Below are 24,681 nucleotides of genomic sequence, written 5' to 3'. Positions count from 1 at the left end.
CACATTGTTACTCTTTCCTTTATTGTGTCCGGAATGTATGTTCAGTCATTTACAGAAGTTTGTGATTACTTAAAAGTTACCACTCCCTCCGAACAAGATGTGCAGCACGCCATCTCGAGCAGCACATTTTGTACACCGACAACTGCCAGAAGGGGTGACAGCAGTGGGCAGGCTTTCGTGTCTTGCACCAACTGAGAAATGCACACTCAGAACTGAGGGGAAAAGAAGCTGCTTGGCTGCTCATTTTGATTGTCACATTGTTAGAGGAATGTTGTGTTGTGTTGTCCCTGCAACGAAGCCCTTCATCGCAGAAGGCGACGAAAGTCGAATGAGTGGAGTTGGTCTGAAATGAAGCGTACATGAAACACCTTCTTGTCGCTCTAAAAGAAAAACAAAAAGTTGCCAACAGACAGTCGGGCTGAGAACGACGATCCATTCAAATGTCTCGACGAGAAGTAAATTAAAGGAGAAAAAGGAAAAACAACCCTGCATGCGGTAAGGCTCTTAAAATGGCGAAAATCGAGGACATCTTCACACGTTGCTGTATCGTGCATTTTGTCCACGAGTACTGCGTCTTTGAAAGAAAAAGGGGGGCAGGCAGTGCGCCTACATTTATGAATATAGACATATAATATATATATCAACAAGTGTGTACATTCACATATGCACGTCACTCGCATAAAGGCACGGTAGAATATGCTACGGTTCCGGTACGGTTGCTTGGACGGACACGATGCCTTGAACCTCGTCTCGTTTTAACGCCACCGTGGCGGAGCTGGCGACCGGCACAGCGAAATAAAAAGCACTATAGCTGCTGTCAAGTCTTGTATGAGTGGACCCTGACCCTATGTTAAGCTGCTGTCTAATGTGCCATCATTTCTTCTGTGCACACGCGTGAAAATAGAAAATGCTCCCATGGGTGGCTTTTCAATAGCACAGGGAATTAACTAAAGCCGCTCCAACGGTGCCAGCTGCCAGAGTTCACTGCTTCACTCGTATAGTCCTTTGTTTGTTCATGTTCGTCAGCAAGAGGCTGATATAAGAGGTAAGCAGGTCATCCATCTTGTAGCCCTGTGAAGGAAGAAAAAATGTCCGAGATTAGCAATATGCAAAACATTCCTATAAGAATGGGAAGCAGGTAGTGGGAATTTGAAAGGATGGGAAAAAACAAAAAAACCCAAACCAAATGGTCTTGGTTCCATGGCTAAAAACGTTTTGGAGTACAAGCTGGCTAAAAAGCAGTGTACTAGATTTAAAGAAGATCGAATGCTCCTGCACGTATCCTATGTCCATATATGAGAAAAAAAATTGAAATCACCTTGAAGCATGGAACGTGATGGCCATATCAGGCCATGTTGGCATCACATTGTCACTCACTTGTCATGCTCAATTAATGCAATGACAAATTGTGGATGAAAAAGTGGTAAAAACTTTCTGCCCATGCTTGCTTGGCATCTGTTGTGGCAGTGCCTTATGATCCCGGGGTTTTCAGAGGTTGCCAATACCAGCTTTTCTGCGACACAGGGCCCTTAAAGCAACATTTTAAACCCGTTTCTCATGCTGAGACGCAACATCTAAAGTGGCAGACTGTCCTGGGCCTCCCTGATGAACAGCCTGGGACTGATCATCAGGGAGGCCCAGTGTGATAAATTTCTTTAAATGCTCAGATGATGACTCAGACGATTAGGTACTGCGTTTCGGAGGGACAGATAAGATTTTAACCCTGGCATTCTGTGTTCTTCTTTCACTCGAGCCTCCGGTCGAGGAGATCCTTGAAATCGATTTCTCCATGCATAAGCATTGCGGAATCCTCCCCTGAGCCCACTGGACAAAGCAACGGGAGTGGAGGAGGGACTCGGAATACGGTCCTAAGTGTATTTAATCACAACTCAAGAAGTGCTAACAAAGACAGTAATTCAGGCAATGACAAACAGGTGAATATATCACATTCCTTTCAAAAATTATTCGCGGTTACATTTGAATACATCTGAACAGCACCTGTGGTAGACGAACTTGTAAGCAAAGGCATCAATCAGGCACGCACGCATGCACGCACACACAAAAATATTACAAAAGTCTTGCACCAAACATCCTCAATGAATACCTTAAATGCTCCACTTCATCCTCAATGCGCAGTTTCTATTCTATGTGGGGGAGAAATTTCCCGCCTCTACATTTTCTAAGGAGGTCAGTTCTGGAGAGAAAGCGAGAGAGAGAGAGAGAGAGAGAGAGAGAGAGAGACGGGAGGGTGACCTACCAGGGGCGTTTCACAGAGCAGCTTGTTGCCCCGCACCAGGTTGCCAATGGTCATGTGGAAGTACGTGTTGCCGCTGCTCCAGTTGGAGATGCGGGTAAATGGGTGGGTGACTAGGATTTCCTGCGGGGGCGGAAAAGGGCACATTGTATTCTTCACAGGGAATCACTTTCATGAGGAGCCGGGGGGTGATACAAGAAGGGTGTAGTAGCTCGGCAGACGGGAAAGAAGTTCACGAGAAGAGATTAGCAGCCAAAGAAGATAAAAAGAACAAGACAAACTTCGCACCACAAGAAGAGAAAAACCTCTAGAAGAACACCTCTGCCACTGAAAGACAGAAAATAAATTTCACCGACTGTTGATTGCCCTGCTAGTGCACAAAAATGCAGCAGTATCCAATCTGGCAATGACCCAAAAGACTAAAAAGTGCCAATCAAAGGTAACAATTGGGAAATAGTACTCCAAAATCTAAAAAAAGATAATGCAAATTACTGGAGAAGCAGGTAAGTGATTCAACCAGGGGAAGATAGTGAGGGGAGGTGGGCAGCCAAGCAGAGGTTTAGGAGGAGTTATCCAAAGGGAGATACAGCAATGCCAGCGACACTATGGCTGGCCTCAATGGGCAAGGGCTGACATCGCAGCGGTTTTTGATCTCTGCATTGCTCCGTGAACACTAAAGGCCTCAGTGCCGACGGTCGGGTACCTTTGCAGCAACTCACTGTCCCACCAAATTTTGCTTTGATGGCTCATACAGCAAAACTTTTAGATCCGTGCGTCACCTTTGGCTACTGCAGCTGCCACCAGAGTAGCATCCTAATAATGACAGTCATGACATCCACCCCAAACACTATCCACCCACCACATAACGTCGCAGCGCTCGCACCACTGCACTGTAAAATAGCCACCGCAGCACAACCTCGTTGCGGAAGCACTGCGTCCACGCTATGCCAACACCTGTGACTAGAGTAGGCCTAGCTGTTAAAAATCTTCAGGGGCTTTGCTTGCCTCTCTGATTTTTATGAGTGTTTCTCGATACGTAAATGCTCGTAATTCGAACTTTCAGTTAACGCAAACTGATGCCCAGGTCCCAGCACACCACCATGTATTTCACTTGGGAAAAACTCCCCATAATTTGAACGCATTGGTATTCACAAAGGTAATTCGAAATAGCAGCACCTGGCTTACACCGCTCCTTGGAGAAAGAAGTCGGCCCATAGTGGGCACAATGCGTTGCAAAACCAAACCAAATTTACTAGAGATGCAAAACACTAATTAGCATCTTATATTTTGGCACTAAGGCCCCCTGCTCATATAAATTCAGTACCTGTTTCTGGTGTACAATTGGCTGATTGATTATTTCATTTGCCGTTCGGGCTTCATTTTTCTAATTCTCGAAATCACCTGTTGCATCGCACGTAATTTGCCATAACAAGTCCACATGTGGTTTCTCAGGGTTATGCCCATGCAGCACAGTGCAATGGCAGCTCAATCTAGCACCCACCTGCTCATTTGAACTCCACTTAATTTGAACTAATTTACAGTCCCTCTGAGTTTGAATTAACAAGCTTTAGGATAGTTTGTTTGCTTTCCTCTGGGTCAATTTGTTTGTAGTTTTTGTGTGCTTGGAGTTTTTTTTCCCGATATGATAAATGCTTCTTGTCTTTAAGCAGCCTCAGTCTTTACTCTGATAAATGTTTCTGGTCTTTAAGTATTAGCCCCAGTCTCTACTCTTCCTTGTCCACTGACACTCGTGATATAAGTGACCATTCACTAGGTAAGAAGCTGAACCTGTTAACAAAGTGCTTTTGCAGGCATCCTTCATTTTCCCACCTCAAACCATAACTTTGGGCAAGTCAATAAGATGTGCTTGTGCTTTTCCCACAAACAGTAATGACTCTAAACACGTATGCTTCCAATGGCACTGTGATGCTGAGCTTAAGGATGCAAGTTCAATTCCTGATCGTGGCGGCCCATTTTCTAATGGAGGCGAAAAGCAAGAACGCCCGTGTGTTCGAGAATTCAGCGCACTCGAAGATCTCCATGTGGTCAAAATTAGCCCGGAGCCCTCAACTACGGTGCACCTCATCACCTGTGTAGTGTCGGCACGTTAATCCCCATAATCAACCAAATCGCCGTATGCTTCCAGCAGGAGGTATGCCCACTACGCATAAAATCCTCCTCACCTTGGAAACTGGATGAATCAAGCTCACTCCTTGCTTGTTAATGGCAATTAGTAGCTGCTCCGGGTAGCTTGGTTCCGTTGTTTGCTGCGAAAAGAAAGGCAAAATTATTGCACGTGCGAGTTTTGGCTGTAGTGTGAGACCTTAACTGCAGACAAAGCTTTTTACCTTCTAATCTTCTGTCTTCCGTGGCTGGGATTATGTGATATCAATTAATATAAATTTGTTCACATGTAGTAATAAGTAACACCTCACAAAGCGAAGCTGGAAAACTTTTTCAACATACAAAAAAAAAAAAAAAAAGAAGAGCCACTGATGTTTTCATAAAAATCCTTCTTTTCGAGAAGCTGCTTTAAACATCGAGAAATGCAACATTGTGGCCGCAAGGGTTGGCTGAGAAACAAACAGCTATGTGTATGCAACATGTTGCAAATTTAGAGAATCTGCAGCTTTTGGTATTTCTTTTGACACCCAGCAACTTCCTAACTTAGAACCAAATAAAGAGTACAGTGCTTAAATTCCCCTAATTTGGAAGTTGCAGCGAAATTTCATCCTGGTCCATCATTCAGAACCAGACCTCCTGCAGAAACTCACCTTGACTTCAAAAAACGCCGAGCCAAAAGTTGGCCACTTGTAGATTATCTTCAGGAACATGATCTTGGCATCTTCTTGCGAAGTTCCTGCGTCCTGGTTGTAGGAGGTCACAATAGCCTGCGGAGAGCAAACATTCATTGGCTAAACACCAGCTGCAAGAAATCACGCTCGTGCGAATGTAAGTGAGTCTTCAGAATGGTGCTTACCCGTTTCCAGTCATTAGCACTTTGGGTCTTGATCGTGTCAGCAGGGATGAGCTCCCTTAGCATGGATCTGAAACACAGGCAATGGAATGTAGAATGGAAACAAGAAATTACAGTTCTTTTTTTTTTTTTTTTTTTTTCACAGCACAAATTTTGTGAGACTATATATTATAGGTGAATTCAAACAAACTGCATGTTCACTGTTTGTTCTTTTCAAACAAGTGCATGTTTAAAGGGACACTAAAGGCTGATTGAAATTTCGTTTTAAATGAAAGGTCCTATGTTTCGTCGCACTCTCACATGGGCGTCCGGAAGGGGGGGCAAGGGGGGGCAACTGCCCCTCCCTGGAGATTCGGATATTTTTATGCACTACAAAAAAGCTGCGCAGCTTGGTTGGCCCATAATTAAAATAACTTTGCCCTGAAGGACGGAAGAGAGGAGAAAACGACACCGACGTTCCCTCCGTTGTCTCGTCCTTTAGCGCAAAGTTTTTTCAATTATGTACGCGAACCAACTAGCCCAACAATCCACGCTACTCAAATGATTAGCACAACCAGGTCCTGCGTATCCGTATGGAACGCCCTTCAGGACTGCGCTCAACATTGCACTTTAGGCACTGACTAACTGATTGATTTGATTGATTGATTGTAGCGTTTAACGGGCCGACGCAACGCGGGCGATGAGGCGCGCCGTAGTGGAGGGCTCCGGATTAATTTTGACCACCTGGGGATCTTTATCGTGCGCCGAAATCTTGTACACACGGGCGTTTTTGCTTTTCGCCTCCATCAGAAAAGCGGCCGCCGCGGCCGGGAATCGAACCCGCGACCTTGTGCTCAGGCACTGACTAACATTGCCGGTCATATGACGGCAGTGAAACAGACTGCTTGTGCTGGCTATTGAAGATAGCGAACAATTCTGAAAGGTTTGACGTTTTCTTCTTGTTTTTTTTCTAAACTTTGGATTTATGCAGTCCTACCACAAGAACTTCAGTTTTCGGACAAATTTGCAGCTATCGTCACTGCTACACTTAGTAGGAAGAGTGTAACAACCTCCCGTGCCATCCTATCACCTAGTACACCATGTCCTTCGAAATAGCGAAATGTCGGCACCACCCAAGCCCCGAAACAAAACCTATAAATTAGCCCCTCAAAACGATTGTATGCCTGTACTGCATTGAAAGTCAGGAAGGCCAGTGGTATCTTTATTGTGTGAGCCATTTCAACAGACTTCATCACAGATGTCATCTCGCGATTTGCCCAGAAAAACCCGAGGCGTCTGCAGCTGCTATTTAAGGAACATTGACGGAGTGCAGCTGTGTGTATGTGAACGCATTGTGCTGTGTGCAATTGGCGTGAGTCGAGAACCCTCCCGTAGCGACACTGATCACACTCTTTTACAAAGTGAGAGTAACTTTTCGCATTTTCTTTATTCACTTTATTGCTTTGTTCGGCAATAAAATCCAATGTATATTCTCCAAGTCTGGTTCTAATTCGCTGTTTGTAATTTTTGTAACCACAAATAACGCCTTTTTGGTGCTATCTAACCGTAACCCCCCCCCCCCCCGCTGATGGATGCCCCCCCTTGCAAAAAGTTCTGCGGACGCCCTTGAGTGTGGCTTTTGTTTGACGAGCAACAAGGCGCTATTTACTGAGAAATAAGTAAATAAAGCTGGCACATCTCTCTCCCATTTCCCATTTATTTTTTCACGACGTAGCCATTGCATCATAAAGTAGGAGCGAGGCACCGGTGTGCTCCAGAGTCCTGTACACGGTTGGCGCTAGGTGCTTTGACGCTGGCAACGGCAGCTTTTACGTTTGCAAGTTATGGCCGACCGCCAAGAACGTTCCTCGGGTTTCTCTGGCTAAGAAGGCGGGCTTGGACTTAGACTGACGGAACGAGAAATTCTTCTAAGCGCCCGAGTGCCCGGTGTGCCTGCCTACACTGGACGCCCAAACCCCATTTAAGCCACTGCGAACAAAGCCCCCTTCAGAAGCAACAAATCAAACATCGGGCAAATGCGGCTGCACAGGTGTCGCTCGGGTGAGCGCCATGATCTCGCGTCGTCTGGCGATCACCTCCATCTCATATTCTCTTTTCTCCCACCAACCTAGCGTGAATTATACGTTCACTTTCCGACACCCATCTCGAGTACACCTCGTTGCCGAGGTCTGCCGGGCACAACCATAAGAGTAGAGCTACGCAACGCAAGATGCACGGATTGTTTATTAACGGTTGCTTGAGGGCGAACAAACAGCAGAAGTTCGGAATCGGTCGGATATTCACCTGCAATAAGTACCCAGACCTTTCACGGGCAATAAGGTTCAAACCAGGTGCGGGTACGCTTTACCTATAGCAAAGTCCGCGTGCGGAGAACAGATTAGAAACTCAGGTGGGTCACTTAACCACCCGCAGTGCATCTTGTTCCTTTTGCCGCTTTTTACCGGGGTTATTGCTCGCAGAAGCTTGGGCATTCACCGTGGTAGGTTATTGACTTTGCTAATTGCGCACCAATGCTGATGGCCGACTCTGAAGTGCGAGGGAAGCAGCCTGTCCTGTGATGTGTAAAAGCCGTGGTCTGTGTTTGATTTAAATTTATTTTATGTGCTTGACCCCTTGGGTACTGTTCATATGTGGAAAACCCTTATAGATGTTTCTCCAATGAGCTCTCGCCGTTCACAACTGTTGTGACGTCACAAACCATAGTACCCAAAAATGCTCGGGGCGTCATCACCTATTTTCACATTTCTGGCGTTTTCTGCCTTATTAAACAACTGCTATTCACGAGAATGGTGTATTTAGACTCTTGGCACCATAATTAATCGATACACGCAACTTGTTTTTACCCTTCAATGTCCATTTAAGAAGGAAGACTGCAAAAAGAAAAGAGAGCCACGGTAAAGCAATACGGCAGTATTTGCATCACCTACATTACAGTCGACTCTCTTGCTGGACTACAATGAAACCTTCCTTCACTGCTCTTGAGTGCTAACAGACACTATTAGATTTCTGCCAAACATAACCCCCGTACAGTCCAATCCAATCCAATCCAGCTCTCCCTAGAGCGTGCAGCCATGCAGAGAGCTGAGAGAGTGCAGAGACGGTGGGAAGACTCACGGGACGGCCTGCAGCTCCACCTTGCTCTCCCCAAACCGGACCCTGTAGATGAGCGCAGCCAACTTGGCCGCCTCTTCCTTGGTGCACTTGTGGTAGCCACGCAGAAGCTTGGGCAGCTCCTGAAGGGGCAGGGAAGGAACGCAGTACGGGCTGCTCTGTGAGACTGCCGTGGCATGCCAACTCTGACTATCTTTTTTGTTTTGTCACTGAATATAAGGAGCTTGACTATGAATATGCCACACTGATGTCAAATAAGTATCTCGTAAAATATGAGATATTGTGACTGACAGGTAAGTTTTTGGCAAGGTCACAATGCTCAAACAGACGGTGGAGGGTAATTCTACTCGTGGTGTTAGTGAGGATACTGCTCACGAGAGAGGGAAAGATGTGTGGACAATTGCGTCGCTGTCCCTACCCAAGAGCAGCTCATTACAAGACTCCTCCTAACAAGCAGTGACGTGCCATGAATACTACATCCACCACCTGTCGTGACACTCCATGTCTTTAACCAATTTCTTTGAAAGAAGAATGAACCCTGAATTTGTCCCCTCTTTATCTGTATTTGCGTGGTTTATCACAAAAGAAAGAGCTGTTAAATTTTTCCTGTGGATTGCCAGGATAGGTTACTGTATTACAAGCGGTCATCGCTTATAGTTTAGAGGCAGTAAAGGCCTCTTTCAAAACTGTTGGCTTCTCATGGGGTATATACATCCAATGAAAATGTAGTTAGTTCCTCCTTTGCTCTGCGAATTGTCCGACTTGCACAGCCATCGCACTGTGGAACCCATGGCATTGCAAAAAGCAATTACTGTTTCTTAGTTTTTTTATTCAGGTTACTAGCAACTGTACTCAAAGAATGCAACTCCTTACATTAAGAGGCACTACAGGCAGCATAAGTGTGAAGATTGCAGTCAGCACATTTTATAGCACTTTGCTAGGACTCAACCAATGAGATTTGTGAGCAGAGAGCATACATCACCAAAAAGTTTTGCTGACTTTTTATTTTCTGCAAGAACTACCGTATGTAACGAGTTGCAAAGCAAGGTTCACGCAGCTACACTGCTTCATGTCAAAAGCAGTAACTTTTTTTCCTCACTGGAAACACATTTTTCCTGGTTGAGTGTTGTGAATCCATGCTTGCAGTCTTCAGTTTTTGAAGTCGTTGTATTCCAATATTGCTGAAAAGTACTACATGCACCAAGGTCTCCTAAGGCACCCGTTTCCCATTCCGCATGCCACAAAAGGTCACTCTAGACATGCTCCTGGTAGCATGGCAAAAAGAAAACCCCTTTTTGTATGAAGCTTTCTCAGTTGCTTTTCATTCAAGGTCAAAATGGTAACAATAAGTGGTTGAATGGCGGCCTAAACCGAATAAATGGAACACAGGTCGCAGCATACAAAAGCCCACCTGGTGAAAGTGAAAGATGATGTCTGCATTCTTGTCTTTTCCCGGGACGGTGTTGGTCCAGAGCTTCTTCATGAAGAACACTTGATACGTAAATTGGGGAATAGATCCTGCAGCCAAAACAGATCAAGCCTATAGCATTTCCCGACAAAATTATGGCAGTGTACCTCACGCAAGTCTTTTTATTTCAAAAGTCAAGCAAAGTCATTTTGAGTGAAAATGTTCTTGCCGTATGTTGCCTTGAATGAGGATTGAAAAAAGAAGAAAAAAAAAGTAATCATTTGGGAGCAGCCAATTGATTTAGCTACAGAGGCACTTGGATTACATTACAAGTTCATTAACCTTTTGCTTTTATTTTACTCTGCTGTTGGGCAAGACAAAATGTGACCCAAACGAAAACCTCACAACCATGCAAGCTGTCTGCATGCTTTCAGTAACATTAAATCTCAAGTGTACGAAAAGGTGGGAGTGGGACCAATGCTGTGATATTAAAAGGACCATGCAGACAAAATACAAGTTTGCTTTATTCGAAACATTTGATGTTTTATAGTGCCCCCGGTACTCGTCCGGCAGCAAACGATGCTTTATTCACTGAAAAATTAATCAATTTAAGTTACAATGTTGATTCTCCTGCCAAATCATGTGTTTCGTAGCCAGGTAACCAGGACAGGTCTTCAAGCAAACACTAGTGTGCTGTTTAGCCTGCAGCGGCCTGCGGAATGCCTTGTTCGCCGTCAGTCCTCCCAGATGGCACCACCATGCTGCACGGGACCTCTGTCCACCTTTGCTTTGTTTCTGACAGTATTTGCACCTGGCTTATTTTTGTTACGGTAGGTAGTAATCGTTTCGTGAAACATGGGGTATGCTCGACAAACAGGGCCACGTAAGACACGTCACTTACACCAATCGGCCAGTGTTGTGTGAGACAGCCCCAAGGCACCGAATGGTTTTGCGGCTATGTATAAATAGCATAGTGTGTGCAGTTGCAACAGCAGCACGCACTGGTCCTTCTATGTTTACTTAGAAGGACCAGTGCGTGCTGCTGTTGGTACTGTTTACGTGTACTTTATAACTTCCATTGTTTACCCCGCCATTCTTACTGCTATAAAATGAATATGCATTACATTTAAACTAAAGTAGCTCTTTCTGCAAGCTTATAAGCCCCGCCTAACTTGCAATTGCTTTTGCTGGCCTCAGCCAATCGCACAGCAGGGCGTATGACATCATAGGTTCTAGTGTGGTAAATGAGCTAGTGAGTCGCATAGCCATTCCCTTTTTTCATAATTATATAGCTTATTGGAGTGAAGCTTACGTTAAAAGTGGTGTCAGTATGATTCTAATGAGGCAATCTTTCAAATGAACCGAACTTGTGTTTTGTCTCCATGGCCCCTTTAGGGCTAGTTGTAGTGCTGTAGGGATTGGGCTGTGCCTTAGTTGTTCAGATTTTGCTCTTGCCCTAATGGAGCAAACTGCAGTGTATCTAAATCGACCCCTGTTGTAAAGAGGGTGGGAGGGCAAAAGCATGTAATTGGCTTCTTGGGGTGCCACTTTGAGCAAGTGAAACACACACTTGACGATAAGGGTTTAGCAACCGCTCATACTTATCGACACAAAATCCGAGCCCTTCCTGTGCCAACAAATTTACACCTAACCTAAATGCAAATAAATGGGTGTTACAAAGTGCGCACAAGCAACAAAAATGCACAAGAGAAACTATGACTAATGTGTATTTAATCAATTGCTACCATGCCCTTGTTTTGCATTTTGTCAGTGTTTGTACGGTGCAGCTTTGTTTTCAGTGCAGATAAATTTTGCGACACTGCGCACAAGCCCACAGTGACGGTGACCTTTTGGAGATTATAGACAAAACATACACAGCCAAACAAGCAAAACAAAAAAGGGGGGGAAGCAGGGCACAGAGCTTTGTCTCAAGCTAATGCGCACAACCTTTTCAGCGGACAAAGGCAAATTATGCTTGAAATCAAAACATGCCTAATACGATAATACACACCATGTTAAAGTATATACTGTACAGTAATGTCTCGTTACTCTGTTCCTGGCAGTTGTGATGGGTATGACAAAATGATTCTTTGATGATGCCATCGATTTCTTACAGTGCACCATCACTTTGGCACCATGACACGAACAAAGGTGGTGCAGTACATGCAGCCTGTAATGAGCTCTAAGCTAGAACAACCACCCGAGCACCACCACCAAAGTCACAGACAGACCGCCACCTCATAGGCAGTGATTTGCAGGTGTAGACGAAAAAGAAGGGAAAAGGGCTAGTCTGCTCAGGAGATTTGAAGATTTGCAGTCATACCGTATCAGCGAAACGTTGCTTGCAAGTCGGTGACTCGCAGCGCAGCCTGTGCCTGTTAATCGGGAGTTAATTGGCAGCGCCTAACGAGTTTCCAATGAGGTGCTTTCTCACGTTTGGTTTCGTGGTGCTCGGTGGTGCCCACATGCCTCTGGATGACGCTCGACATTCGCAAGCATGCCTGGAAGCACACTGTGCCGCAAGTTCGGGTGAACACACGGGCGTGCAAGGAACACGGGAGGAACACTCGCTATGGACCCAAACCTTGTCAGCACTGTATGGGCATCATTTGTTTTCACAGACAGCTTGCAATTCAAAAAGGGTACAACGCGATCTTGTTATGATAAGTCCCTGGCTCTGAAGACAGAACAATACAAAATGGAAAAATGCGCCAGATAAAGCGCACTGTGTATGATAGCCTAAGCTCCACGAGTTCTAAATGCATTCTCGCATTGCGATACATGTTATGAACTGATAAGTTGCCAGAAGAGTGTCGACAATGGCTGACCACGATTGCACTGGGAACCAATACACCATTCAACTTGTGCATCTGTCATTGGTCTAAAAAAAAAAAAAAAACTACCCAGAGTTCTTGGAATGATCGCGATGCAGCTGTGGACTGTCACATGCAATCCGGTATTCATATTCTACATGTATTCCTGTGGCAATGACAGCCCTTGCACAACCCATAAGCTATTCGATGCGAGTGTCCGGGACTGATAATTGAAGAACTTCACTCAACAAATGCATGTAAAAAGGTTTGCGAGGGGCCAATAACGAGAAAAAAATTACAGGTAATTGAGTTAATAAAGGTACTAGTGTGCATTTTTACACTTGACAGAATACATTTGTGGAGATCGCAAAGTAAAGATGCAAAAAAAAAGGTAACTGATTCTTTGGCTCAAGAAGAGAGTTATGTATTTCTTTCCATCTGTGTGCAGGCTGGTTTGGTTTATTTTCATTATGCGAATTTTTAGTGATACATTTTTTATTATCTCAAGAGGTCTATATCATTGAGATTTTACTGCAAGTTGTAAAAGGAGACGCAAGAAATGACGTGCTGAGAGAGAATTTTCTTTCCCTTGCTGGTCTATTTCTTAGCAATACAACATTACTTCTTACAAAATGGTTATTCTAAGAAGGCAGATGAATTTTTATGGCAATTTAACTCTAATCCACCGAATGTTATGTGAATGGACAACTGTTTACTCCCATACTCGTCATCATCTACATACGCACTTGTAAAATATGCTCTGGAATGGCAAACACAAGACCAGAATACTTATTTGCACTGCCATACAATTTTCAAAGTAAGTGCTCATGTCAACTTTCCTACACTGGAATTTTTGGCATGGACAATACCCTCAAATGATACCCTAAAAGACACTAGGCTACTAACGAGACATTACTGTACACATTAGCCAACTTCATATAAACATGTAATTTAGAAGAAAGTACGTGCAAAGCATTACCATCCCTCGTTGGCCTGGCCTTGCGAATCCAGTCGGTGAGGTGCCGGACAAAGTCAAAAAAGAAGTCTCCCTCCGGAACGCTGATCACTGTTAAATACAAGGTGAATAGAACAACATGTAGTAAAATGTGGAACTGGACAAAATGGAATGCAGTCATCTTGAGTGGTGCACAAACAGAAGAACAAGCGCTATGTTGTCTCCCACCTTTTCTGGTCTCGATGTCCCATGCACTGCACGGGACATCTCAGCATGAATGTAAACTGCGAACCAACCACAGTGTGTTGCATCATACCCATTAAAAAAACTATTACCATTCATTTTTTCTACCGAAAGTGCTTCCTCTTTTTTTAGTTAAGCTTCACACAAGGATACTATTTTATGGTCGATATCATTTACATTTGGCAACCATACTTGCTTTGTTTTCAGTAAAATGCTTTGTTTGCACAATCATAGACAGTCTATTCGTTGAATTTTTTTCTATGCCTACAAAACAGAAAATTTAGGTCTGTATAATGGGGCAAAGCCTGTTGTTGAAGAAAAAAAAAAAAACAATAAAAACCCTACACCATCTACGTCCCAAGCATATGAGCAGATGAACAAGAAATTTTGGCTATAAAGTTTTTATGATAGTCATAAAAATTCCACCTTTCCATATTAATTCTTTTTATCTAGTAGCTTCCTTTTTGTTCCTCATCATAATGCCATTATCAAGTTATATACAGTGGCTCTCACTTATTTGTCCTCGGTTAATTTGACTAACCACTAACTTTGGTCAAGTTTAAAGGTCCCAACAAGGTCTATTAAAGCTGTGTATTTCAGGTTCGGTTAGTTTAATTATGTGTTCAATTTGACTGAACTTTACAGGTCCCATGGGTTGCATTTAATAACAGTCGACTTTACCTTAATTTGCATGCATAACCTTTCTGCGCTCTCACTGCAGCTTTGATCACATCTAATAATTGATCACTAGAAAGCAACAAGCACAACAGCTGCAACACGTACGACCTGGTGACAGACATTTATTTATCTGGAGCTAGACTTTTAGGTACTAATGGAAGGTTGACATTTCTTGCATGCTTGTACCCAGATTACTGCAACTTGTAGTAAAAGGGACACGCGACTTCACTATCAATAGCAAAATATGTTCGTATCCCCATTTCACAAGAGACTACGCACTTTCTGGCCACTTCAAATAACAGATGTGTGCACGTGTGGCAGTTGCAACCTCGAGGAAGCTGTGAGGCATGTGCACCTTTGTCAGCAATCTTGACAAACAAGCTGAAGCCCTCAGCAGTTCGTAGGTTCAATCGCTGGCTGATGTTCAGGCAGAAGTCCTTGGCTCTCGTGCCCGAGTCCACTTCAAATGCCTGCATTGAATACGAAGCCGCTCACCACCCAATCTTGACCGCAGCATAAGTAGCCCCTCGAAATAACAAAAAATTAACAAGGGCTGACTGACGTAGGCAAAGCTGATTACCTCGTCCGTGTCATCGGGGAAGTACACCTTGTGGAAGATCTGTGTTGTCTTGTGTTGGATGGCTTCAACCTCGACCAAGTGGGGTGGATATTTCCGCTGACCGGTCCTGCATAATTGAGCGAAGCGAGGTATGTAGTGCTAGGGCTTGGTGATTATTTGGAGTTTGGGACTGTGTGGCAACCTTTGTGACAGCTCAGCTACTTTGCTGAAACTTACAAGTGCTGAAAAACTGCAGTTAACACTTAGTGTTGACATTCAAGGCTTTGCTTCTAACTGTTAAATACACATTTGCTGTGCCATGCAAATAGATTTTGAGCTGCTTAATCAACTTTGTTTTGGCTGTTAAATACAGTAGACTTGTGATAATCCAAATTCGAAGGGACCCCAGGATTTTGTTTGAACTATCAGAAGTTCGAATTATCAGAGGTTCTCATAAATATGACTTGGGGCAACATATATCAACTTGCTTTGTAATGAAACATTCACATATATTTAATAACACAACATTCACACGCAATACTGAAGTGCTATTCCCACCTTGGGGGAGGGGGGATGGGGGGAACCAAATGGATGATTGCTTTGCCTTTGCACAAGAGTTCAAAACAAAGTTTTCGATGCCAGCAAGGGCAGCTAGTTCATTGATTTGACATGCGTATGCATGTAATCAGCTTTATCTGTGAGTGTTAGTGCTATAAGAATGCAAATGTGCAGCTAGAAGCATGAAATGCAGCACATATTTTCTGGCATGGACAAAAGTACAAATTAACGAAATTTATGTAATGAAGCAGTTTGAATTAATTAAGTGGGACTAGAATACATCAAAAACATAGTGGGCCAACGAATATTTTGAAATTTGTTTGAATTAACCGGAAGTTTGAATTATCCGAGTTTGAACAATAGCGAGCTCACTGTACATATTTGTTGCGCCAAGCAAATGGCTTTTGAGATCCTCGATCATTAAAGTCCGAATTTTGGTTTTTAGAAAAAAAGGAAATGCCGGAAGCATCCAATGTAGGCCCTTCTTTCTGGATTTTAATTGTAATGCAGCATGGGGTTATAGACAAAAAGCTTACAATGCTTACGTAAGCAGCAGCAATCCCTTTTAGACAGGACTTCTTTCATTCACATGAATCTGCACAACATTGCTACAACAATGAAAACAGTGATGTTTATTGTGATTGCATACTATATAAAGAAGCATTGGTGGTCACAGCAACCTGCTAATCTCCATAAAATGAAATTCTACTGAGGCCAAAAGTTAAAATTTATTCCGAGTGTTCAGATGTCGAAAGGCTGCAGCTGTTATTACATTTTACCATGGCTGGAAACTAACAATGCCCAGGCTCTTATGTCAGCTCCCTCCTTTTCAAAACGTAACATAAAAAAAAAATATAGCACTACTTTGAAGGTAAAAAATAAAAATAAAAATAAAAAATAAAATAAAAAAAGGAGCGAAAGCTAATTTGCTTTTTGACATCCTTAAAGGAGCCATGAAGAGAAAACAAAAGTTTGTTTTATTCGAAAGATTAGGTGTTTCATAGTACCCCAAGCGCTTTCCCGGAAGCAAATGATGCTTTATTCACTGAGAAATAAGGCAATTTAAGCCAAAATTTTAAATCTCCCGCTAAAATTGCACATTTGGTGACGTGAGCAATGGCGTCACACGGGCCGGTCCATGAAACAGATACTTAGTATGCCGACTCCATATAGCACCCACACGCGGGAGTCGACCGAGACGGCGGCCATTTTAAAAATACTAGTAAAACCTAGTGCACCCGCAGCCCTAGTAATGGAATCGCCTGATCCGGAGAACAAAACTCTCGCCGAGGAGCTCGGGCTTGCATTTAACAACCTCACACCACTTGAACGCTCAATGCTTCTAAGTGCACGAGCGGCAAGAGTTGTGGGATACGCGATGGACGCGAAAGCGACCATTCCGCGATAGCCACAACAGACGAACGCCCTGCCGTCGGCACCGCTGCCTCGTCAGCCCCGTCGCGACGGACGAATACAGACTGGTACGTATGTGCCGTATTTGTATTACGGTTAATAATAGTTCAACTTCAGTAGCAGTATCGCTTATGCCAGTTGGCCGGTGTCGTGTATGGAAAGCCGTTCGAGCGAGCTCTCTGCTTCGACCAGAAAGATACGAGCGTCAATGCACGGTGTTTACGGCATTTTTTCCCCCAAGGTCAGAGCGCCTCGAACCCGAAAATTCGTCTGCGCGACGGCGAGATGTCGAGCTCGGCCAGGCAGTAGTTTTGTACGCATTGGCGCACACGCTTGCGTGTTCGTTCGGAACTTCAACCGTTTACTCCACCGTTCTTTGTCATAAAAAGAATGTGCAGTATGTTTCACGGGCATTTAGCTCGCTATGCAAACTGTAAGCCCTGCCTAACATGCGTTTGCTTTTGCCGGCCTCCGCCAATCGCAGAGCATTCCCAAGTGACATCACAGGTTCTGTTGCGGAAAATGAGCTGGTGGGTCGCATGGTCATTTCCTTTTTTCCTAATTATTGAGCTTATTTGAGCGAAGTTTGCGTTATAAGTGGTGTCGTTATGGTTCTAACGAGGCAATCTTTCGAATGAACCAAACTTGTGTTTTCTCTTCATGGCTCCTTTAAGGACATGATTATGGTGGTAGTAACAGTATCATATGTATGTTGTTTATTCAAATGACAGGCAACAGAACCTGCACTGTGTACAGAATCTTTGCCGTACGTGAACGTCACATGCCAAAGAGCAGACACAAAGGCATCAGCAAAGGATGTTCCAGTGACGGCAACACAGAACAGAGGGCTTGCATATAACTAGCCAATCTGCTTTTCAGTCAAGGAATTAAAGACAAGCAATGACATCACCAGTTCAGTCGGCCGCAGCAAGCTTAGAAAAAAAAAAAGCCTGACCTTACGTTTAGTTGTCTTTTTTAATTCTTTTCATGCAGGAACTGCATACGATGACCGGTGATGAGTGCACTCATATGTATGCGAGTGCAGCTACCAGCATGCCTAGTATGTGCATAGTATATAATTTGTATGTATTGTGATAGTATACATAGTATATCGTGCATAGTATACAATTTGTATGCCTGCTTGCATACATTGTATTGAAAACCCCTTGGGATCGGAGCAGCCATCGTTCTAGCCTCCACCACCTTTCTATACCTCTGTGTCGTTCATGCCGTACTGCTGAGGAGGTGCATGTATTAGTCTGGCCTCTGCAACAAACCTCGATCCAAGGAAATGACTATGAACAAGATGATGATGGGTTTTTAAAAGGGTGGTAATGATTCGTCAATGACGTACGTACATGCATCATTAGCCATTTTCATCGTTGCTGTCAGCACCCTTTGTGTCCTTGCTGCTGGTGCTGCAGATTATGGCGTTGACTCCGACAACAAGTTGTAGCATATGTTTTCTTTATGCTTCACGATTCGCCCGTGAGGAATATGAAAGGAAGTGTAAAGACAGGAAAAGAAAAGGAGACAGAATGGTAAGAGGAGAAGGAAGATATGAAAATCAAAGATATGTACAGTGTAGACCGCTTATAACGTATGTCGCGGGAGCCGCAAAAATCCGCACTATAAGCGGTACCGCACTATAACCAAAACATGCGCGAATCCAACCACATCGCAACCTACCTCTCAGGTCATCCTTTATTTATCATCATTCAAACGCACGGCACTTAAAAGCAAAGGCCTGGTCTTTATATCGTTCTTTTTTTTTCACATCAGCCGCTGCTGCAGGGTCTTGCACATTACATGTACAAGCGCGGTCTTACAAACAGCGAGCACGGCTTTAACTTCCGTTGTGTTTGTTTTGGAGGATCGTGGCTACGTTTATAGCGTCTATGAACAGATGCCGCGGAACGTGATAAGAACGCCAGCGGGATTTTTTTTTTACCCCACCTTGCGTTCACGATGCCGAAGGCGGCTGCTTATCAGTGCAGCATACTGGTGGTGGAAATCTTCGGCTTCGCGCGGCTCGCTTGTTCGGAAAGGGAAAGAGCGGTGGCTTATCTGCACAACATTCTGAAGCCTGAACCGCATGGAGCGATTTCTCCTCGCGAAAACATGCAGTGCACGCCGCAGGCGCTGCGACGCCGGCCCGGTTGCTACTGGTGTGGTGTGCCGCGTGGAAAGAGTGGTAAGAGGCGGCAACATGGCGTTGGTCCTGGCCGTGAAGTGCTGCAGGCAGCTCCAGCGACCGCTTCTAACTGCTCGCTGAAATGCCTCACGAGGCGCAAGCGAGGATGCTCACGCAATAAAAGAGCTGATAATGTGGGCGAAAAGAGGAATATAAACTGCCATCAACGTTGCTTGTGAAAGCGCCCATCAAAAAACATCACGGTGCTAGGCCTAAACATCTCTGGCGCAGCCAGCCAGCTGGTCGGAGTGTTTCGGATCTCCCGCCATTAGGTGCACGTCTCCCCATTGGTGCAAGTCATCAGGCTCCTCCCACTGCCACGCGAAGAAGCCACCGCGAGCGCAAAATTGTCGACACGAGCGTGAAAAAAATGCACGTGCAACGCCGACGTGCACGAATCGTGTGCGAAAACGGGCCATGCGGTGCACGCGTGACAACTTGCCGAGCGCGGACGGCGAGGGGGGTTGCTATCTTCCGAGGTGCGTCAAGCAAGGAAAGTTGTGGTTATCACGTACGCGCGAACTAAAGGGTGCCTATTTTCTTGCGTGTTGAAGTTAGAGGAGAGCAAGGGGTGCGCGCTGCGTCAGATGGCCGATTTCATCTTTTCTTTTCTTATATTGCTACCCTAAAACGATGCCCCAGCTGCGCCGGTCGATAAGCAGTCCCGCGAGAAAACCGCACTATAAATGGTATTGTGCTTCAGTCAACCGCATTCTAAGCGGTATGCTTATACATTGAGTTCTATGGGAGGTGAACTGGTGGTCACAAAAACCCGCGTTATATCCGGTCCCGCACTATAAGCGGTTACGTTATAAATGGTCTACACTGTAGTAAGGAAAGCATGAAGAGTGATCTAGCAGGAAGACAGGTCTATAGGAAAGCGTGCAACACAGTTCCGTGTAGAAAGTTCAGCATAGGCTTGTAGCGAGTGTTGGATGGACAAACTTTTGCTCAGAGTCAGGCTTACGCTACTTTTTATAATACAACATTATCAAGCAATTCGGCCCAACAAGCTACTGCTATACATTTGTCAAGTTGCAGCGTTTCGCAAGAATTGATTATGTGCTTGGTTTTTCTGCTTATTTCTTTATTCAGCTACACCCAGTTAAAGCTGTGTTGCCCAGGTGCCATGCGGAATGCCCTTTGGTTCCCCCGCAGCAGAGCACCCACCTGAGCGTCTTCTGCAGTCGCTGCAGCGAGTCGAGCGAGATGGGGTGTGCCCGCGTGCGGAGGAACTGCGTCAGCTCCTTGAGCAGGGACTGGCTGGGCGCGAAGAGCCCCGTGGCCAGCCACATGAGCTCCCAGCCCCGCTCCTCACTGAGTCTTCCATGCAGGGCAACAGAGGGGAACAGGGGTGCACACCATCACAACCACGCCATCCATCCATCAAGTCTGCCACAAGGACGGCATTCCTCGTTTTCCTAGCATTACGTGTGCTGACGACATTTCGCCCAATTACTTGATCAGTAAGTTGTAGCTAAATCTCAACGCAGTCTGTCCATGATCTTTCAAGCTAGCATACGATTGGCTATGTAATAGGTAGGTTGCCTCTCAGCAGCTACGCTCAATAACATGTCTCAGAAAGAGCACAAATTAGCAGTGAAAGTGGAACAGCATTGACACCAGTCGATTTGCCCTTGTTATGAGGCTTTTCAAGGTGGAGTATATTTTGAGCCAAGTTCGCCCAAATTTTGAAGTGAAACCGCATAAGTTTGACTGGCGCTTGCTGGTTGGTTTTCGGTCATAGATTGAAAACCAACCGTGCTTTTTGCTGACTATACATGATACAGAGCATGATGCTGTAGGTTGTCAATGAACATTAGCATTCTATTCTTTCATGCTTTTTATGGCTTTGCTTAGCCCCAATTTACTGCTACTTGTCCCCCCCCCCACCCCTACCCGCAGTTATTACTCTGAAGAACATATTCTGCAAATTAGACCAAAGAACGCAATTTCCGATCAATTTCCAATCAAAGCCAAATGAGGTTTTAAAGAGGTGCCAAAGTTGTTTCTCAATGCTTGTCTGATTGCTAAATTACGAGAATATTCGGGTGAACACACCATGTGCTCTGTAAATAAATGCTCCAACTACAGTCTAAAACAAGGCTAGGCATCATGCTGCCAATCCCAGTTCTAGGTGGCCTTCGCAGCACGGTGACATGCCTTGAGCAGCTAAGTGGTGTATAATTATGCACTAGCGACCTGGCAGAGTATTAAAGGGACACTGAAGTGATATGTAAACATTGCGGGATTACTAGCGCAAATTGTAGTCCGGAGTCCCCAGGCCATGTTTCGACCACTCTAGGCGCGTTTACGCGATTTTATTCAGTAGAAAAACTAATTCGATAATGCTGTCCTCCTCTCTTTACGCTCGCCCATTTTCTGTGGCGTTTTCGTGTGACGTCAGGAGGGGATGAGCTGGCAATTGGCTGCGCTACTGCACGGCTCCCCGGCCTTCAGACAGAGTCAGTCGGCCGGGACTCGGCCCAGCGTTTCGTCCGCCGGCCGCCGGCGGGTCGTCGCAATCAAGGAGGTTAAAAAAAATTGCTTGGTCGCAATTCGTTCGCTTAGTTGAAACGAAGCCAGGACACGTTTGTGAATGGAAGAATGTGCCTTTCTTTACTTTGTTTGTTTGTACACTGTATCTAGCTCCAAGTCAAGGTCGCTTCACACAAGCGCCGCACAAGCGCACATGCGACGCTTCGCTGACTGGTACGCCAGTAGGAAAATATAAGGCCTCTTGAAGGCGGGAGAAGAGTCAGCGAAGTCAATATAGGTACTAAGGAAATAAAATCAACTGATATTTTTACCGTACAGCGTAAAACTAGGGCGCGGGAAGCACTTTTTTGCGCTGAGCGAACAAGCACAGCGGTCAGCAGCACGACTACGCATCTGCGAACGCTTTTCCGTCTACGAAATGCAATTGCTAGACGTGAGCTACTGTGGAAACTCGGGCGACGCTTACTGCACAAGCGCAATACAACAAATAGTCACCTAAGTTGCTTGAAATGCCAAAACTAAATAAAAGTGTAAACTGGTTATACAATATATACCCTATATTACCACTGCCAGCGTAGCCCGCTCCGTGGCTCAGTGGTCTGCAGCGCTAGGTATGTCACCGCAAGTGTTTTGCAAGTCACGAGTTCGAATCCCCGCGGGTACATGCTTTTTTTTTTTTTGTAAGTTAACTTTTTTGTTTTCCGCCGATGTTTTCTATATTGAGTTCACCTTTTTTTGGGCTGCAACATTCATGGCTACACGAACTAGTTCACAAAACGCGCGCAGGCTGGCACTGGCGCGCTAGCGAGTTCTCGTTGGCGTGCTGTTGCTATAAGCACCGACTGCTTGCGGGCAGTGGGCACAGGTCAGAATGAACAGACCCTTGGCCTGGTGCGAACACGCTTTTTACGATACAGGAATGAGGGAGGCAAGCTCCAAATATGGGGAAAAGCGCATGACATTTGGGCGTCTGCGGGTACGCGGAGGGCGTTTATGCACTGCGTAGGTCTCGGCTAGTGAATGCTACGACTACAAGCCGTCCTGGAAGGCTTATCTTGTGCATTTTACAGCCGACAACATGACAGAAGCGCGGTACGATGATTACTGAGATATTGAGAATGCCCATTCAACAACGCCATTGGTTGTTTTACAGAACCGAAACCGAAACTTGTTTGATTGCTAACCTTGGGCATCGTCCAATCACGGCGCCCCTCCTCCCAACGTCACAGCCTTAGTTGGTGCGGCCGCCGCAAACCGCGCATGGTAGTTTTTCTTCTTTCGTGCTTTGTAAAATAATTACCGATTTGTCAACCGGATAAACGATGAAAAGTGTGCTAATTTGAGCCAGTCTACGCAGTGCAAGCAAAAACGGGAGCTTGACAAATTCACTTCAGTGTCCCTTTAATGCAGTGCACATTTGTTGCTTTCAAGACCAAAGTAGCAGTCTTGTACTGAACAGAGTGAAGTTCAAGCAAGGCTACATTGAAAGACAAAAGCAGCAGAATGCAGTTCTAGGACTTCTGGAACTGTTTCTGGTACAGGAAACTGACTTCAATTTCTCACCATCAAAACATTAGGCTTTTTTATTTACTTTTAAAAGCATTCGCAGCCCCAGCCAAATTTATTAGATCAAGCAATTTTCACTTGCATGTGAATTCTCCTGAAATTTACCAGCAGAGTACAAGAGGCACTTCAGCTTTCAAGTGTTTTATCCCCAAGCTAGATAACCGTATGCAGTGCAAAAATCTCACCGCTCCTCATTTGGTCCACCAATGCAACACTTTCTATGGACCATCTCCATAGAGGCAGTGGATATAGGCACGGCTACATACTTCAGCAAATGTGTGGCAGGCTTCTCTCACCTGTTCTTGTTATCTGTCAGTTGCTTCATTATTTGGCAGTAGATCTCGTCCCTCAGTATTTCCTGGAAAAGAATGGGACCCCTTTATAATACATCTCGGCTGCCAATAACACACACCACAATTTTCCTGCTCCTAAAAAAAAAAATTCATATTTCCTTATCCATAGCTGATGCATACAATGTGCAATATGCCGCATGCAATATGAGGATACGTTATTGCTTGCACCCATTGCATGTCAGTTGGCTAGGATTTATTTAATGACTGAACCAACACAGGATGGGGACCAACTGTGTCCCTATCTTGGTGTCTTCCATAGTGTCCCCATCATGGGACACTATGGAAGGCACAAAAACATCGAACGTAATTTGGAAAAAAAAAAAAAAAAAAAAAATTAAGGCGAGTGTGAGAGCAAGAGCTAGAACAAAGGTGGATCTGACGGACTGTCATCTGGAGCCATGCATGGTGTGGGAACGTGAGGGTCAGATGCACAAACACATTGTGGAATGACCATATTTAAAGCTGAAAACTCAACCAAGTAAACAAAATAGTTGCTCTCTTTGCAGCACGGCATTTTGATGGGCAATACCATTTCCCGAGGGGTACTTACGTGCTTCAGGGGGCCCTCGAACAGTTGATCGGTGAGTTCATTGCCCGATCTTGTCCTCCGGGATGGCAGGTCACCCATGTACTTCAAAATAGGTGTGCACAGTCAAGGAAGGCATCGACAGGCGGCATTTCACGTCTATTCCTAGGGCTCAGAGCCGGCTTGTCTTGCCAATACAACTGTGCAAGGCTGATGAGCTTTGCTCATTTGCTTTCAGGCACAAGGTTTCAGGCACCACGAGTGTACTTGCTGACAACTAAATTAGGAGGTCTGCACACATAAGCACGAGACGGCCAGCTTATCACTTCTCAAGCCTGCAACTTTTGCAGGGTTAGCCCAACAGACAAATGCAACTACTTATGCTTAGCAAAAATACTAGCAAGTACTACTTACTGTAACTGACAAACATACAAGACATTAGGCTCCTAAGAATTAAGTATTACATAGTCTCCTAATAAAAATTGATGCAAACTTAACCTGTTCAATGCAGGGAGAAATTTTTACAAAAGGAAGTGCTTGTCTTAGTGCAAGTGCCAAATCAGCATATGTTAAT

At 44.9% G+C, this 24,681-nt stretch overlaps 1 protein-coding gene across 1 annotated transcript in view; it reads right to left on the bottom strand.

Annotated features, from left to right (window-relative positions):
* Ck (unconventional myosin-VIIa ck) overlaps positions 1–24,681 on the bottom strand; it is a 156,237-nt gene continuing 131,556 nt past the window's right edge. The window contains exons 35-47 of the mRNA XM_077698866.1: positions 24,132–24,223; positions 23,525–23,586; positions 20,334–20,486; positions 15,020–15,125; positions 14,795–14,909; positions 13,543–13,629; positions 9,754–9,860; positions 8,346–8,464; positions 5,235–5,301; positions 5,029–5,145; positions 4,438–4,521; positions 2,258–2,377; positions 1–1,071 (exon numbers count right to left, since the gene is read on the bottom strand). Coding sequence (XP_077554992.1) covers positions 982–1,071; positions 2,258–2,377; positions 4,438–4,521; positions 5,029–5,145; positions 5,235–5,301; positions 8,346–8,464; positions 9,754–9,860; positions 13,543–13,629; positions 14,795–14,909; positions 15,020–15,125; positions 20,334–20,486; positions 23,525–23,586; positions 24,132–24,223 — 1,319 coding nt within the window. The 3' untranslated portion in view covers positions 1–981. The remainder of the gene's footprint in view (positions 1,072–2,257; positions 2,378–4,437; positions 4,522–5,028; positions 5,146–5,234; positions 5,302–8,345; positions 8,465–9,753; positions 9,861–13,542; positions 13,630–14,794; positions 14,910–15,019; positions 15,126–20,333; positions 20,487–23,524; positions 23,587–24,131; positions 24,224–24,681) is intronic.

This window comes from Haemaphysalis longicornis, unplaced genomic scaffold (assembly GCF_048455015.1).
Source record: "Haemaphysalis longicornis isolate Haplotype H1 unplaced genomic scaffold, Haemaphysalis longicornis Haplotype H1 scaffold_2, whole genome shotgun sequence".
NCBI lineage: Eukaryota > Metazoa > Arthropoda > Arachnida > Ixodida > Ixodidae > Haemaphysalis > Haemaphysalis longicornis.
This window is presented reverse-complemented; position numbering and strand designations above follow the sequence as displayed.